Source organism: Labrus mixtus, chromosome 12 (assembly GCF_963584025.1).
Source record: "Labrus mixtus chromosome 12, fLabMix1.1, whole genome shotgun sequence".
NCBI lineage: Eukaryota > Metazoa > Chordata > Actinopteri > Labriformes > Labridae > Labrus > Labrus mixtus.
This window is the reverse complement of record NC_083623.1, coordinates 4,031,811-4,050,452: the sequence shown is the minus strand read 5'-3', so window position 1 is coordinate 4,050,452 and position 18,642 is coordinate 4,031,811. Positions and strand designations below refer to the sequence as shown.

Sequence of the window (18,642 nt, the reverse complement as noted above, 5' to 3'; positions counted from 1 at the left end):
CACTTGACAAAGATTCAGAGGGACCGAAAAATGGGTGATGTCCTACGCACCTGAAAGCACCACGGCTACAGGAGGCGGGCCTGTTGGTGGTGGATCCATATAGGACTAGACCAGTTAAGAATCACTTCTTTAAACCAGAAGAAAGTGGAAAAGTAACATCAGTAATAAAAGGATACTTGTCTGTTTTAAAGATCAGCAGGAAGAGAAAACATTGTTTCATTCCCGCCCTGCATTCATCTTCACTTGGCTGCAGGCCTTTTGTCCCGTCAGCTAAAGAAAACACTGCTGTGCTCGGAGAAAGTCGACTGCAGCTGTAATTAAACGCTTGATTGTTATGTTTTCAGCGTATTGCTCTTCTGAGGTCTCTTCATATCATATCATATCATATCATTTCACAGATCACTGAATCCCCCCCATCAGGTCTCAGCACTGCTGCACAAACACGGTACACCTGCCCTGTGGGGTATTGATGAACACATCAACTCTTATACAAGAAGCAGGATGTGCAGAGTTTGGTTATTTTCTGAATTAAAACAGCAGCTAGAACAAAACAGATTTTCACGTTGGTGTAATCTGGACCTTCACTGATGAACACAGCTCGACTTTGATGAACATTTGAGATCACAAAGGAGCCACAAGGCGACGACGATATCCATTATGCTCGTCGAGGCAAATAAGAGTTCATTCTATCACGGCACACACACACTAACTCACAACTGTAACTTCATCTGAGCTTGGTGGAAAGTTTCTAAATCGACATGATGGAACACTTTATTGTCCCCTTGGGGAAATTTGTCTCGGACTCACAGTGCTGCCAAACACATCGGATTGATCGGCTTCTAGCTCAACATAAAACACATGTTTGGAGAAACGTTTCTAGGTAACTTGAACTTCTTTAAAATCATTTACTGACGTGTTAGGCTGGCTACACACAAAGTGATTTTAGGAGCAATTTATGGCCCGATATGCAAAAGAAAAAAAGCCCCAAAAATAATCCAGAAAATAAATAAATAATCTGTTTTCTTTGGGAACCTTGACTAATATTAAAAAATAAATAATGATATTTTTTCCCAGTATTATCTGACATTTTTCAAGCATTATCAGTATATTTTTGGGGACATTTTATTGGAAATGTTATTGTAAAGAAAAAGAAAAACATGGGTGTGTGTGGACATGTAGGGGCGTGTCCAGAAAGGTGGCCGGGGGAGGCATGGGCCACCTTTTAAAAATCTGATTAGCCACCCCCAAAAAAATCCAAAACTGTGATTCCCTATCTGTCATTTCAGAGATCACTATTACGGCTTTTTTTTTTTTTTTTTTGCAAAAGGCTGCTTTGAGTTTCTTCTTCTTAAATTGTGAATGAATACTTTGCACATCTACTTTCAAAGTCGAGTCAAAAAAAAGTCTGGACACGCCCCTGTGCAAATGTGTGTTTGTCTTTGTGTGGACGAGAGAGAGAGAGAGAGAGAGAGGAAAATGCATTTTGATTTGTTCTTGTGAATAAAAAACCCTTGTGGAAAAACTTGATTAAGTAAGCCAGTTTAACAGATCGTAGCTAGGAGAGGTGTATTTAACCTTGCACACCTTACTTGTCTCTTGATAAATCACTAAATCTGTAGTTTAGGCCGTGTTCTGTGTGTGTCTTTGTTCCTACAGTCGGACATTGTTTTGTGTATTTCTTTATTTATTTAATGTTATTTTATAAGAATGTTTTAAAGACGTTTGGCCTGTTTTATCTGCATAATGCCATGCTCACATTTGAACATATTGTTGCCCTCTGGCATCAAATGTGTGTTTATGTTCTGTGTGTATGGTAGCTGTGTGTGTGTGTGTGTTGAGTTGGTGTGTGTGTGTGTGTGTGTGTTGGGGGGAGTGGTTGCTCTCATGTCCCAGTGGTACAATTGAACAAAATCTGTTTTCCACTCGGCCGCCTCTTTTCAGCCTGCGCATCCCTTAAGACGCCCGAGTGTGTGTGTGTGTGTGTGTGAGTGTGTGTGTGTGTGATATAAAGGCTAATCCTGGAACACTGGCAATCTCCGATCTGAAGTGTGTGACATTAAGTGTGTGTGTGTGTATGTGTGTGTGTGTTTGAGAGAGAGTGTGTGTGTGTGTATGTGTGTGTGTGTTTGAGAGAGAGAGAGTGTGTGTGTGTGTGTGTGTGTGTGTGTGTGTGTGTGTGTGTGTGGTTATCTCAAGTGAGGCCAAATTAGTTTTTTTCCACCTCATTAGCCACATCATCGCGGCTCCCCGTCACTGCCTCACTGCACATGGAAAGAACAGCAACCTGGCTGTGTGTGTGTGTGTGTGTGTGTGTGTGTGTGTGTGTGTGTGTGTGTGTGTGTGTGAGAGAGAGAGAGAGAGAGAGGGAGAGAGAAAATGGAAAACTCAGCATTTTGTTCAGCTTTCATGACTAAAATCCGGCTCAATGAAACTTCCAGGTACAAACAGGTTTTTTTTAAAACAGTAGAACTAAAGGGATGAACAAACACACTTTTTGTTTCCTGCAGCACCTTTCCAGACTCCAAAGACCAGTATCCAGACTTCCCTTTCAAGAATGGAGGCGTGGCAGGCGCCATCGAGCTGAAGCGGCCCGTCGGCGCTCACTGCCACGGCGCCAAAGCCCTGAAGTGTGAGGATGGCGGGGACAGACTGCTGGCCCAGAAGAAACTCTACATCGCCTCAGCCGTCTGCCTCGTCTTCATGATCGGAGAGGTCATAGGTGAGAAAAATAGTGTATCCTCTTCAGACACAACACTCAAAGGTCAAAGGTCAACGGTATCTTTATTGTCCCCACGAGCGAAATTTGTTTGCAGCTGGAGACATACAAATACATAAACAACACTAATAAATCATCCAATGTGCATGGTTCCCCCTTGAAATCTGATTGGCCACCCCTAAAAAATCCTAAACTGTGATTGGCTATTTGCCCTGTCAGAGGCGGGACTTGTTAAAACCAAATATTAGGTCATTTTTTAGAAAGGCTGCTATGATTTTTCTTTACATATCAGTGGAGCATATTTGTGTTTGTTTCTACTTTTATTGTAAATAAAAACTTTGCAAATCTTTTGAATACGTCAGGTAGGCGTAAAGAAAAGTTATGCACGCTGTCTAACATGTAATGAACTAACTGGTGATGTTAGACTGTGCAGGAGTTTGTATGCACATATTTAAGTACCTTAAATTATGGCTTTGGACATAAATCTTCTTTTTGTGTCATTAAAATTTCAGTTAGTTGCCATTATCTCATGTTGTAAAGTAGTTACCAGTTTTATTTTACATCATGTTGTTACTTTACTGTCACCATGTTTTTCTTTGTCCTGTTTGCTCATTTACTTATTTTGTCCCTCTTTCTAATTCATTCATTTTATTTACTGACCCTTTTCCTTTTGTTTTGTTTGTCTGTTTGTTTTTGTCTAAATCTGCTTGCAAAACTGTATCGTACCACAGTTCCCCTCTTGTTTGCACGTTTTGGTGAATAAAAGTAAAAAAAAAAAAAAAGAAAAGTAAAGTAGATATGATTGGTGAGGTTTGAAAGAGTATTGGATTGTATCACACTTCAGACCAATCTTGCAAAAAGTCAGTGTCCCATTTGGGCCAAAAGTCTGGACACGCCCCTCTTGGTATGGACACGTTGTGATTTTTCAGGAGGTCAGTTTGAGTTTAGTCAGGAAGCTGCGGTGGACTTTTTTTTATGTCGTGTAAAGTTTTAGCAGAACTGACAGCCTCTCCCGACGGAAATCTCATGAAGCAATAGCTGCTCCGTCGACAATCACTTCGTTTGTCAGAGGAAGCTTTGTGTCAGTCAGTGAAAGTGGTTTCCACATGAGTGACGGAGCTTTAATGTCTCTGGATTTACAACATCTGCTTTCAAAATGCTCCGACAGCAGAGCTCACTTCAGACATCAGAGAGGCATGAGGAAACATCCTGAGTGGTACAGAAGTTAATTTATGACATAATTATTCTTTTTTTTTTACATCTTTACCACACCTTAGTATCCAAATCTGCACATTTATTTCTTAAACAACAATAAAGCCTAAAACGTTTTTAATGCTGAGAGGATGAGATGGTGCTGCACATTCATTGGCCAATTGCCCGGATGTTTACGATGATATAAAAGACTGGCGCATCCTTTTTACCCGGGGCATTGCACTAAAAAAAAAAATATGTTATATTTTAATACAGATGATGGTGTGTAACTGCATTCAATTACACGTTTTATAAAGCTTTAAACGGCGGTGGAATAGGTGTAATTAAAGTCTGTTACTGCTCAGAGGCTGGAGGCACTCTCCTCGTCAGCAACTTTTTAAAGACAGTTTCATTTCATAAAACACGTCCGCTTGATCACTAAGAAATCAAATGAACATAAAACTTCTCCAAAGAGAAAATGTGTTTGCTCCTTGTTGTGTATAATTTCCATTAGTTTGTATGAGGAACATTATTCACCTTCATGCAAAGATTACTCTGAAACAGAAAATTGATTTATGATTTAAGGTTTAACAAATACTCACAATATTAGAGCCCGATACCGATATTGATATTGGGGAGGAAAACAATATCCGATACCGCTACATCGGCCGATATCTTTTTAAAATCTATGTTCGATCTAGGTTGATAGATATAGATAGAACACTTGTGGAAAAGATATACAGTATCAGGAAGACAAGATGGCCACACACCTGGAAAGTAACTGCCCATGTAGGTGCGTCACCGCTCAACACTCTGGAGAGTGATAATGCTTGTTGTAATCCATATAGCGCCCTCTAGTGGTGACAGCCAGAAAAAGAGCTGCTAGTGTAATACGATGATACTCAAATGAAAATGCTATTTGACTGGTGAATTAATCTAGTTATGTCCGTGCACATTTGCGATAAAATTAGCCGATACCGATAGTCACTGGATAAGCTAATATCGGCTGGCCGAAAAAATCGGTCGAGCTCTAACATATATTTTCTAAATGCCAATTTGAAATAAAAAAATCTCCACAAACTTTGTTGATTTGGGGAGTCTACAGTATGTGACGATTTGTTTAAACGTTCAAGAATTATCTTGTGCCGATAGGAAAAACGTTTACAGACACGGTCCTCTCATGTCATTTTCAAAGAATCCGATTCCGGCAAAATGTCAAGCGATGAATAATAAATCGGTAACCTCTTCCCTCTGATTAAGCTAACTGTAAAGTTTCTCACAGCCGTTTGTTTCCCTGGTGTCCTGCAGGAGGCTACCTGGCCCACAGCTTGGCCATCATGACGGATGCGGCGCACCTCCTGACAGATTTCGGCAGCATGATGGTGAGCCTGTTCTCGCTGTGGATCTCGTCCAGACCGCCCACCAAAACCATGAACTTCGGCTGGCACAGATCAGGTCAGTGCGAGGGATCAGCTATACTGTACGGCTGAGTGGAGGCAAACGAAGCTCTGAGTTCAAACCTTTCAATGTGTGTGCCGTCCTCATGTTTACGGCCTCCGGGTTTTGAGGCTTTGAGTTAAGCCTTTTTACTTCCTTAAAGTGGTGCTCCATGTTAGCAGGCGTAGAACATTTCTCTTCTCTATCCTGTCTAATAATTCAAAGTAGCATTATTCTACTAAAAGGCTAAAATATCTGGGCAAAAGAAACTTGCTTTTGGTATCACATTTAACCTTCAACAAGCTGCATATGGCACCTATTTAAAGCTCCTGGGATGAACTTTAAAGGGGACAAATTATGAATAATCCACTTGTACATTGTTTCTGAACATTTATTTGGGTAACCTGAGAGTCTACCGACCCACATAATGTGAAATAAACCCATCCAGTCCTTTGTTTGTGGTCTGCATAAGTCTTACAATACAGAGAAAAATGCTCTGTTTCAAATGTGCTCTCCTTGTGATGTCACAGTGGGATTCTAGTAAAAAGAAAAACACCCTCCCCTCCCCTGGTATCTCCACCTATGGACTCCACCCCCAGTCTAGAACAAAACTTTTGCACAGGTTTTATTCTCGCTACAGAGGAGTGATGTCTACGGGGAAAACTCAGGGCGGGCTCATTGCATTTAAAGAGACACACACACCAAAACGGAGCGTTCTCAGAGAGCTGGTTTATACAGGGTCACAAACCTCCTCTGGTGCTTGATTCATGTTATATTTTGACCAAAGCACAGCACAGATGTTTCATTTAGACCACAGGGGGACTGTTTGAAAAGCCGGAGAAGGAGGATAATATTTCCTCTTTAAGTTTATGTAGATGTTGGTGACCTGTGTGGACAAAGCAGTGCATCTAATCTGTCAGCTAACTTTGTCCTTCAGCTGCTGTCTCTTTAAGACCACTCCTCCCTACGTGCCCACTTTCGAAGGAGAATCTTAACAAACATCAAATTTCAAACATTAAATAAGCTAAGCTAGGAGTATGAACTCACTTTAACATCTGGGTCTCTGTCGTTGTGCGTCTGACTCTAGTTTGATGTCGAGGTTCTGCCTCTGAGCGATGTGTTCTGTAACTTAACTTCATGTCCTGCTGAGATACTCTGACACACTGGTGAGTGTGATGAAGTGTGTGAATATGTAAAAGTGATTAAGATTTCTCTCTCTCTCTCTCTCTCTCTCTCTCTCTCTCTCCACAGAGATCCTCGGGGCGTTCGTCTCAGTCATCTCCATCTGGATTGTGACGGGGGCTCTGGTCTATTTAGCCATCGAGAGGATCGTGCGCAACGACTACGAGATCGATGGCCACGTGATGCTGGTCACCTCCGGGTGCGCCGTCATCGTCAATATCATGTGAGCGCTGCTCGGCATAATGAGTGTTAATATGGTACATTATGTCGGTGTGAGAACGGTTACTGATGACACTTAGAGCTCGACGCTGCGTGAAGAGAGTCTGCTGGACAGTGATCGTTTTATGGAAACACTCAGTCAGGATGAGGGGTGAACATCTCTTTAAATGTCTCCTGCAGCCCGCTCACACCTTTTAGTCTGACTGATATTCAACATTTTGTAGAAATGAATAACAAGCCTCCTAATTGAACACCTGTGGGTTTTAAATAAAAGGGAGTACCGTTGTTCTCGTCTTTTGAGCTTCAACCACAGAACAATCTTTGAATCCAAATGTTGATAGTTTTTGGAATGTTTCTTGGTCTCTATCCTGTCCGAGCAGGTTTACATGTTTGCACTTTGAATCACCCAGGAAAGAGGGAACTTATCTAGAAGAGTCTAAATACTTAATTAGAAAAAGTCAATTATTTTGAGCCATCCGTCTCAAGTTTATGTTGAGTCTGTAGACATGAATGCCAAGTGAATTTGTTAAGTCTCAAGTACTCAGTTTTCAAACTTGAGTGTCCTCACGTAGGCGGTCATTTTTGAAAGCGTACGTTTTTATGTGCGTTTTGACCTTTAGTACGTGTTTTAGGTAACTGAAAACTAACCTTTGGGAAAAATCCTTCCAGGGTGAAAAGTTTCATTAACTCCTTTTAAGGTGTTCATGTGTAGACGGGGAGTTTTGGGCGTGTAACGTCATACCGTGCGCCGGTTTCTCCTCCGTTTGACGTCATTGTTCGATGCTGTCACTTTTGTTAACTTGAGATTAGTGCGATGGTAGACGTAACCACACTAGTGCTGGTGCTATTAACGATGCTAATTTGACTTTTTACACGCTCACACATAAATACAGAGTTACTCTCCCACTATGACGATGAGCAGAGACGCCTGAATGGACGACTTTTTAAATAAAATGGTCATTGCAGAGGAATGGCGAGAACTTGTTTTGTATGTCAAGGACATCGTTTTTGACTTGGAATTGTGATAGAACTGAGCCTGCAAGAAATCAGCAGAAAGAGAAAACCCTCCGGACCACGGTACGAGAGTGAACAAAAAGGAGTAAACCACAAACTGTTGAGTTGCTAAGTCACACAGTTTATTACTTGCAGCAAGGAGAGAAGTTCAACGATGCATACAGGATACACAAAGTAAGTTCTCTGCCCGCTCTTGGGGCGTACAATCTTTATATACTTGAGCATATAGTGCGGTCGAAACTTACAGAGGAGGAACACAGAAAAGGGTGTAGTTTTATCTATGTCCGTATCTTGTACCCTGTGGTACAAGTATGTGCCTTATAAGGAGGTGTTGTTGAGTCTGTGTTATCTCAAAGGTAAGAACCTCTGGGGTGAGATAAGTATCGTAAAATGTTCGTGTGCTGCAGAGGTATAAGGTCATGTTGTATGTATATGTAAGGTGGTCATATATGGTCATGTTACATGTATATGTGAGGCTATGTCTAATACATTGGATCAGTTAATAAGCAAACATAAAAGTATAAAAAATATAAGATTCCACAGAATGATCATGAATGTTCCCTTGGGGACATTTTGTCTTTGTTTCACAGTACATTTGTCTATCTAGATTTGTTTTAAAGGCTTTAAATGCAATTTTTTGATCCAGCAGATGTCGCCCTTGAGCACCAGTATGAAACCAAAACAACTTGCGCTGCATTGTTGTGTTAGCATGCTAATGCTAGCGATCTTTATTCTGCTCGTATCTTCACACTGCATGTAAATTTACCTGAAATGAGCGTGATCTAGAAACACAGTTAAGCAGTGAGTACAGTATGTTATTCTTCTTTTCTCTAGTCCCTCAATTAAATAACTTTTATACGTGAGGGGAGGAGTCAGCCGGCCGTCCCGGCGATGTAAACAAAGTGAAGATAGGACTCTGAAAACTCTGAAAACATCACAGACAGTGGGACTCGGGTGTTACACCCATTGTAGACAGTCATGACTCACAGAGTTATTTTCAGAGGATATACTTGATTTCTACATTTAAGTGTGAAAAATCACATATAAAGACTTTAAGGTCAGACCGTCACCTTTTTTAATAAACGCTTGATACGACTCCATAAATTAAAGTACCTCTGTTTTTCTGCAGCATGGCCTACATCCTCCACCACTCCACCACCTTCCACGCCCACGGCAGCGGTTACCACCAGATCGACGAGGATGGCCACAGTCCCGTCTCTCACAGCCACGGCCACGGCCACTCCCACTCGCTCCTCGGTGGCCATAGCAACACGAGCGTCCGGGCCGCCTTCATCCACGTGGTCGGAGATCTGCTGCAGAGCGTCGGCGTCATGGTGGCAGCGACAATCATCTACTTTCGGGTCAGATAATAGATCACAGTCATGTTAGGGTGAGACCGAAACGTCAAGTCGACTCGAGTTTTAGGTCGTTTTCTGCAGATTTTTTGGAATTTTACCTGAGTATTTCCATCTCATGCTACTTTATACTTCTTCTCCACTACACTAAGTATTGTAGTTATAACTCAAATTATTTAGCATTTAGTATCATACTTCTGATCGATCCTTTACAAAGCATCTTAAGAATTCATCATATCTCTAAGCATTTAGATACATGCACCATAAAACTTCAAATTTAAGCCTGGGCTTTTATTTCCTTCAGTCTATGAAATGACGCTGCCTTTATTTGGGACAGGCGTCAACATGAGACGGGCTTTTCATTTGTGTCAAACCAAACTCGTGCACAGCAAAGATGGGAAAGACATTATTTTCATTTACACCAGACAGAATATGTAATTGTACACATTTGGGATATCGTTTAAAAATGAAATTAGAAATCACTAATTTGATCTCGCTTTGTGAGACAGCAGCTATGCCAACCTACTGTGCTACTTTTTCTACTTATGCAGCAACACCAGGCTAGTAAAAGAGACTAGGGTCTTTTTTTTGGGATGGGCCTTTATTTAAAGTTTTACAGAATATCTAATGTAAGAATGAGTACTTTAAGTTTAGACATTAAGTGCACATTTAGCTCGTGACATTTCTGTCAAATTCAAATTACTTCATCTTGGACTTTTACATGTAGTAGTATGGAGTATTTTAAACTCTGGTATATTTTCACTTTTACTGATGTAGATGATCTATGTTGCTTTCCTACTTCTCAAAAAACACAAAAAAAAACCCAAGTTAAAACAATAGAATAATCCTACATGTTGAATATAGAATACAACATGATGTGATTTCATGTGAAGCCAGTTTGTCGTCTTTAATTTATTCAGAGTGGGTAAAGCTTTTCAGTCATCTTGCAACATGTTCTCTTTGTTGTGACCTGAAAAAACACTTGTGTGCACTCTGTAACTCTATTTTATTCCTCTTTTACAGCCCGAGTATAAAATTGCAGATCCCATCTGTACGTTCCTGTTCTCCGTCTTTGTCCTCTGCACCACCGTCACAATCCTTAGAGACGTCTTCAGGATACTACTGGAAGGTACTTTACTTAGATATCAGTATATTTGATCTTGTTAGTTCAGTACTTTTCCCTAAAGACAACACACTAGTGGTTGTACTTCTGACAAACACAAAGGCTTGATTTCTTGGTCTGTAGGCAGCCGTAATCAAGCTGGCAAGTTATATTCGGATTTTACAACATCAGTGCCACATGACTGTGGCACTGTCATAATCTGTGACTTCATGAGAAGATTCAGAGCATATTTAATGTAATGAAGGCAGTCAGGCAGTCAGTCGATTAAATCACCACAGACGATATAGCTGTCACATTATTGACACAAGCTTCACAGAGAGAAGCCAATAATAGCACCAGGATTTTTTCCTTTTACACAGATCCCACTGCTTTTGTGACACTTCACTGGTGACAGCTCAGTTGCCTGTTTCAAAGTTGAAGTTAAAATGAAACAAAGAACTAGAGCGCAGATGGTCAGATCCCTGGGGGGGAATACAATCTACAGAACCACTCGTGCATAAAATATTAGATATAATGTGTAATATATTTAGCCAACAAGGACTCTTTTAATATGAACACGTAGATAACTTATATTGAACAAAAGCACTTGGAAATAAAGGAAAAAGAGAAAAAACAAGACAAAGGAAAAGTTTGAGTGTTGGGTGTTGTTTGATCTCTTAGATGCGTTTGACACTGACTGCAGCAAAACCATTTAATAACCAAGATGTGAAGAAATTAGAAGAAACTTTGAATTAAATTGAATCATATTTAAACAACAGGGACTACTTAATGCCTATAAGAAATTAAAAAACAGAATTTACAAGAAATGTTGTGGAGTTCCCCAGGGCTCCATTCTCGGGCCACTTCTATTCAATTATCCCTCTAGCTCAGATCGTTGAAAATAACAAAATATCTTTTCATAATTAATTTGAGGACATGCAGATTTATATAGTTAGTTAGTAAATGTAACATATCTTATTGTTAAACAGATAAAACAGACACTACATTTTACAATCAAGTTAAACTTTAGAAAATATATTCATGTTGTCTTCTGCATTCTAACTACGCTGTGATTTTAATTATATACATTTTATTGTAATTGTTTTATAATTTTGACATCTTTCCTATTTTTGTGTATTTTTAAATTACCTTCTATTCATTTGACATCTTAATGTTTTTCTGGTCTGTATTGAGGACTTAAATGTGTCTTGCTGTTGAAAGGTGATACACTTATAGACTTCCCTTTACTTTGCTCCATGTTTCTACATACTGAGCTTGCTTAATAGGCTTCTGGTGTAAATGAATATATTTAAATTCAGGATAAATATGTACAGATATGTTATATTGGGTATAAATGTGGAGCCTGTTTTTCTTTTTTTAGGATCTCCCAAAGGAATAGAGTTTAACTCCGTGAAGGAGGTGCTGCTGTCGGTGAAGGCTGTGAAGTCTATGCACAGTCTGCATCTCTGGGCTCTGACTCTGGGCCAGTCACTGGTCTCCGTTCACCTGGCTATAGGTGAGTTACAGACACTGATTTAAGACCTACTCTGACTGGTGAGGACTGGGAAATTAGAAAACAGCACAGTAGAGTAAAAGATGAGACTATCCTGGTAGTTGAAGGTCGAATAATGAAGGGTGATGTACATTGTATTATATTTTAAAAACACATCTTTAATTTTGTGCTGACAGTTCTACATTGTTGTCAAAGGTCTGTAGTGATCGTATTACTGACCTACAAGGTTCAGCTGTTTGTTGATGTCAAGATGATGAAATACATTTCTGGAAGCGACTCATTTGCTTGACTCAGTACCTGCCCTTCTTTGGTTTGGATGTGCATGTTTTCTTGAGTGTTATACTGAATAAGCAGAGTACAGTAAGTGTTGAACAAAGTACATTTCCCCATTAAATTTAATGAAGTATAAAGTCGTATAACATGGGAATACAACAGTGAAGCACAACCACATCAAACCTGTATAGTCCTTGAGTAAATTAACTTTTGTTAACTCTTGATCCCATGAAACTGAAATCATTTATGAATGGAAGGAAAATAAAAGAGCTCAGCTTAAAGTTATGTATTTTAGTGGGAGTGCAAAATGTGCATATGGGGGAAAATTTCCATGCGACACGTGAGAGCTATCAACTGTTTCGGTGTCACCTTCAAGGGGCATTTATTTCACACCGATTGAGTTTTGAATTTTAAATGTACTCTCTTCCACCTGTGTTGCTCTAATTTAATCTACATTCATGATGAAAAGAATAAAGACATCAGAGAAAGGCCATAAAACAAAACGTTCATACTCACTGCGTTATTTTCTGTCTTATAATCAGAGGAGGGTACCGACGCTCAGTCTGTGCTGCAGGAGGCCACCGATCTGCTCAACACAAAGTTCGGTTTCTACAGCATCACCATCCAGGTGGAGCTTTACTCTGAAGACATGAGCCACTGCTCCCACTGCCAGGACCCCTGTGACTGATACTGATACTGGACGGGACAAGACCGAACCCAACAGGACATGGAACAGGACTCAGGCACATTCCCATTCTCTCTGGGTGAGCTGTACTCATAACGCAGCCTCCTGTTCAAGGAGTTTTTGTACAAATTTAGTTGAGTTCATAATTTAGTCGCAAGAAATTACGCAGAGAAATCATCCATGTGTTGGTGGTAAGGTGCTTATGCTGGAGCTTAATGCTAACATGGATACGGCCAAATACTTTATCCTCCTGAAAGACTGGAATTACAAAGCAGTGATTGGTTCTCCAGTCTTTGTTATAGTTGGTGGTTTTGCAAATAATTGTGACGATTTAGTAAAAGAGTTCGGGGTGCAGCCACATACTTGGGTTTTCAAGAAATGTATGAACCAAAAGAAGGTCCAGCCTTGTTAGAAAACATTTTGTCGAAATGTTGTTTCCATCCCCAAAAATATGCAACACAGCCAAAGACATTTTCCATTTCACTTTTTGTCATCACCAGTGAATCTGGTCCTGCTCAAGGTTTCTGCCTGTAAAAGGAAGTTTTCAATTGCCATTGTTGCCAAATTCTTGATCGTATTGGATTAATGTTGGACCTCCCAAAAAAGTCTCCTGAAATAACTTCTGTAATGATTTGGGGTGATACAAGTAAAACAATTGATTGGTTGAAATTCTGAGCCAGCGTTGATTAGCTTTAGCATCGTAGCGGGAACAGAAGAAATTGCAAGCAAAGCTTCCTTAAAATTCTAAAAAATGTGCCTGCTTTTACAACTTCAGCCAAAAATGCAAACATTTTCAAACATCTTCTTGTATGATATTTAACAGAAAAGATATAGATCAATGACTGAGCTTTAGAGTTACTGAACAGTGGAATTGTAAATTTTAAAGTAACTGCCAGCTAGTTAGTAACAGCTGCTAAAAGAGAACACTGCCTGTTTTTTAGTATTGAATGGAAAGTAAAGAAAACTGCCGGAAAAAAGGTCCATAATTACTCCCATGCTTTGGGATAAATATCCTATTTCTGCGCTGATGGCCTAGTGATTAGGTCGTGCCCCATGTACTGAGGACAGTCCTCCAAGCTAGCGGCCTGGGCTCAAGTCTGACCTGCGGCACCTTCCCAGCATGTCATTCTCCACTTTCTCCAAATTTATCCAGTGCCCTGTCTAAATAAAGGCAAAAATCCCCAAAATGAATCTTTAGCTATAGGTCCCATTTCAGGGGCTGCGTTTGTTCAGGGGACGCATAAGAAGATGTCTGAGTGTCACAAGGCTGTCCCATTTTGAAGGCTCCTTCAAATGCGGCAAGGGGGGGATAGTTGGTGATGCAAACAGGGTTTCCACCATAGACCAGATCTTCTCATTTCAGATTGGCCTGAGGGGTCGATGAAGGGTGGGTCCTTCAAGGAATTCAACCCCCGAAACGAGACACAGCTGTTGTGTATGGTTATTCGCTGACGTATTGCTCAAAGCATGCTGGGATACCTGGCGACACTGACCAAGCTGAAGGTGCCGTTTTTCGAAAAGCCCAATTTTTAGTATATAAAACACCCTTATTGTGAGCTTGTTGGATTGGGTAGACTTTTCCGTTCAGGCCAACATGCGACCAATGAAGCTGAGCGGATCTAAAGCAAAATTTGTGGCATGTATTAAGTCATGCAAATCCTGATATAGAGCTGCAAGCATGGAGCACCAGGTATGAACTGCTACCAGGAACACATGGATGACTTCAATGTCTATTGTTTCAAAACCAACTCCACCAAATGCCAGATCTCCTGGACACTCACCCTACAGCTCACTGTTGTCTTTGTTCCATTAATCCGCTTTCCATCGATCTAAAAGTCAGATGTCAATCAATCTATACCGGCAGCTTGTCATAAACCATTTGTACTCGCTGAGAAGTTCTCTATGCATTGTCGCAAATTCCTAGGATGTTAAATGGATAATATCTAAAGAAAACAAGTGGATTAAACCATTTCATTCACACTGATGGTTTTTGCTTTGGGAAGATCACGAAATTTCATGGTTTGAGGTCTTTAAACTTGCTTACTGGTCAGTTTCATGAGCATAAATTCAGTAATCATGCTGAGGTAACGGTGAAATAATCAACCATTGGAAAGCACATTTTGATTTATAAAAACTGCCTTTTGCTAACAAAGCAGCTCTAAAATGTTTACAGGATACATTAACTGACAGTAAAGATGTCTGCTCTCGCACACTGGTCTTAAAATGTGGGCCGTCAAATGATTACAATTTTTTTGATCGATGAATCACTAAATTTGGATAGTTAATCGTGATTAATCACATGTTTGAAATTCCATTATCTTGCATTTAAAAAGAGCCGATAGTGCTTTACATGCTATTTCAATTCAACCCAGCTTTTATTTTGAAATAAAGTAAGGACCTTCTGGTAGAGCAAAGGTTAAGACATTACCTTAGTCGCGGAAAAAGGAACTCGTCACAGATCTAAAACTGAAGTCAAACAGCTCAAAGGAACGGTACCAAAGGTCAATGTGTGATGTCATAAGGTCAATGTGTGATGTCATAAGGTCAATGTGTGATGTCATAAGGTGGATATTACTTTGGACTCGTCAGCTGAGCTGTCTGAGAGTTTGTTAAAGTGAAATGAGACATTCAAAGATGCAGCAGTGTCTTTCTTTTACATCACTGAGACTACAGGGAGACACTGAGGACGAGTATCTACGGAGAGCCTGAAGGGACAAAATAGCATGCGATTAATCATTAATGCTTTAATTTCAGCCCGTAATTAATCCCGATTAAGTAGTTAATGCTGACAGCTCTACTTAAAACTTAAAGTATCCTGACTTTAATAGTTCTTTGGTTCTCTCTTGAAATATTTATCGTACTGTACTTCATCACACTAAGCTGGCTCAAGTGTCTGTCTTTAATGTTAGAATTCAGCCAAATCTGTAAACGACCAATATCTCTACAGTACTGTACGTTCTTTATTACATCACGCCAAAGATGGAGGGTCATCTCTGGAAACATGAGGATTGATTCACATATGCAATGTAGTGTATGTGTCTAAAGACACCAACAGCTTCAGTACTGAAATCATTAAGGGCTATTTTTTGGTTGTAGGTTTTTTTTTTCTTTTTAAGCCTTGTGTTGCAGACATTCTGGGATTCACACAAGAGAATAGTTTTTCTTGTTGAGTTTCTTTGTTCAGAGTGGTTTGACAAATAGGGGATGTTGTATTGACTGAGCAGAAGAAGGCAGACTGGGAAAGGATTCAGCTGCTCTCAGAGCGAACGTTCACGTCTGATGGTAGAAATGATTTAGTCCAGAAGTCGAATGATTAGTCTCGGCTTTGTGCTGTCATCAATCTCTTCCCTTTTTCTTCCTGTAGCATCAATGTCTGTGTAGGTTCTCAGTCATCCAGGTCATGGTGAATACAAAGCTTGATCCAAAGGCAACTGGACTGGCTGAAGATCTTTTAGAAGTGAAGAAGCCCTTCAGAGGAGAGGTGAAACGTCTTCCAATTTCTTCAAACAGTCCAGTTGCCTTTGGATCTGTAGCTTCACTGATACCAATCCATCACAGTTTTATGTTTTTGTATGTCCATCTATCCATCCATCCAGTCATCCATATTTTGCTGCTCTGGAATTGGTTGGATTTCAAAGATGGGCACTCGACAACCTTAGCTGTTCATGGTTTTCAGATTAAGCTTGTAATACAAAGACCTGGATCACTAGAAACCTTCAAAGATCAGACAACCTCAGCTGTTGGTTAAACCATATTCTGAATGAGAAATTTGAATGGAATTGGACACATGCAGCCGTCACATAAAGCTGCATTCTGATTTTATCCATACATCAAGCAAAGTTAATCAGCTGATAGTTACACATGGAGCAGTGAAGTCCAGTGTCTAGGTTTTCAACTAAAGGAATGCCAAGGAAGCATCTGAGCAATTCAGCATCAAGCAATGTCTTCAGAAAATATGACCTTTAACCCTTAGCCTGGGTCTAACTCAACCAAGTTGACTGGTTAGCATGGCAGAGCGATCATTTTTTCAAAGACACATAGCTTCGCCTGAAGGTCAAGATATATTAATTGGAAGTAATTGAAACTATCTGATGTTTCCTTTCACTCTAAATCAAATCTGTTCCAGTAAAGAGTTGTTGTAACGATAAGGCTCATCAGCAAGGAGCAAGGAGAAGATGGCGTATGCTGTAGCTAAGACAGGCAACTCTTCTTCTATGCCCACAATCAAAGTTAGTCTTTATTGAAACCTGCACAGCAACATGCCTACACATTAGTTTTGGCTTTAAAGGATTTTTTTTAACTGGTTATATTGACCTCTCATGTTTGGTGATGTTGTATAGCAACCGATTCAGAGTCCGTGTCAGAATGTTATAACAAATTGACAATATGTTCTTTGCTAGCTGTGGTCAAAACCAAACTGTGCTTTACCACCTGCCTTAGTTGTGCATCACAGGTCAACATGAGGTGTTTTTAAAGAAACTTATTAATGGGCTGACGGTGGTGCTACAGTAGGAGAGTGTGATCAGTGTGTCATTACCATCAACATTTCTGTTGCTCATATTCACAGCATGTTTCGCTGATCTTTGGCCAGTTTTCATTGGTACTGAAACGGATCATTTTGACAGAAAATTATAAATTTTTCAAAATCATTTATCGTCCAAAAGAAAAGCCGACAACCTGTTGCCATGCCTGTAATGTTCCGCAGCTACCATCAGTTGTGGATGTTGTCCGTCGCTCCCAAAGAACAAAGCATTTGTCCATTGTAAACGCCCCAAAAAAAAAAGAAAACCCGACATCCATTCTGGTCCAAATACTTGCATGGTTGTTCGCTGTTGATCGATATCATGTACAGTTCAAAGTGTCTTGTTCGACTGCCAATCAGAATATGTTGATATACCATGCGGAGGATTAATCAAAGGAAAGATTTCGTCTTTCAAATGATATATTTTCACCAGTTTTTAAACAGATCCTGTATATTTCAATGTTTGTTTTTCCTTTTTAAAAATGATGCAAAATGAGAGTACATGTGGACCCAACAGTTATGAGGTGAAAACAATGTGAATGTTAAATAAAGACCAATGCATTTTACTGACCAGTTTTGATACATATATGCATACCGAAGTTCTCCACTAAACTGGGGCTAACGTTTCTTTACAGTCTGATTAAGAAGATCTAAAGGCAGGGTTGGTCATTTTTGAAAACTAGCATGATTTTGAAAGTAGCATTCCCTCAGTGCTCCGTCTGCACCCCCTCCCCTCTGTGCCCCCTCTAAAGCCACGCCCCTCACGTACATGCACGAGCGACGTTGCTCCAGAAGCGGACCTCAGCTCACGCTCTGAGTGTGAGCTAGTGCACGCAAGGGGTAGAGAGCGAGCAGGGAGACAGGGAGGCGCCTGATTGGTTCATCAGATTGGTACCTCGTGGCAGACATTGGTCAAAGTTTTTACAGACTTACAAACTGATACAGATGACGGATTTTCTTTGTTCCTTTTTCAGAGCACGAGTTATTAATTTCTGTCAGGACCTAAAGACAATTTCAACCAAAATCTTAAAAAGTGGATCTGGAGGAAATGACCCACCCTGCCTTTAATTCAAGAAAAACACACGTTCTGTTTGTTCATTATGGACGTCTAATGTCTGAGAATGCTCTGTGTCGTGCTGTCGATGTCTGTGAAAATTATACTTTGTGTGACTTTTGTAAATATGTCAGATATGGTGAGTTTTCTGTGTATGTTTTTGTGAATACATACATTATGTAAATAAGTATATCATTTATCTCACTTGTACAATTAAATCGTCCGATTTGTCCATGTGTTCTGGTGATGTCGCATTAATCCACTTCACAAATGTGGTGTTTGAAATTTTATTTATATGTGTGGCAAGAGGTTTTTTTTTTGTCAAGTGAAATAAAAGAGTGAAGATGGAAAGAAGCTGGATGTTCTTTACGTATAAGAT

The 18,642-nt window shown here is 40.0% G+C and overlaps 1 protein-coding gene and 1 long non-coding RNA gene across 2 annotated transcripts in view; both read left to right on the top strand.

Annotated features, from left to right (window-relative positions):
* The window catches only part of slc30a2 (solute carrier family 30 member 2), a 16,794-nt gene extending 3,489 nt beyond the window's left edge, over positions 1-13,305 (top strand). The window contains exons 2-8 of the mRNA XM_061051561.1: positions 2,508-2,719; positions 5,216-5,362; positions 6,596-6,749; positions 8,889-9,120; positions 10,138-10,243; positions 11,598-11,732; positions 12,545-13,305. Of these exons, the coding sequence (XP_060907544.1) occupies positions 2,508-2,719; positions 5,216-5,362; positions 6,596-6,749; positions 8,889-9,120; positions 10,138-10,243; positions 11,598-11,732; positions 12,545-12,690 (1,132 nt within the window). The 3' untranslated portion in view covers positions 12,691-13,305. The remainder of the gene's footprint in view (positions 1-2,507; positions 2,720-5,215; positions 5,363-6,595; positions 6,750-8,888; positions 9,121-10,137; positions 10,244-11,597; positions 11,733-12,544) is intronic.
* Positions 13,306-13,423: 118 nt separating this feature from the next.
* On the top strand, positions 13,424-18,499 carry LOC132984679 (uncharacterized). The gene is made up of 2 exons (XR_009674997.1): positions 13,424-15,209; positions 15,252-18,499. It is a non-coding gene; the product is annotated as an uncharacterized LOC132984679 (long non-coding RNA).
* The last annotated feature ends 143 nt before the right edge of the window (positions 18,500-18,642 follow it).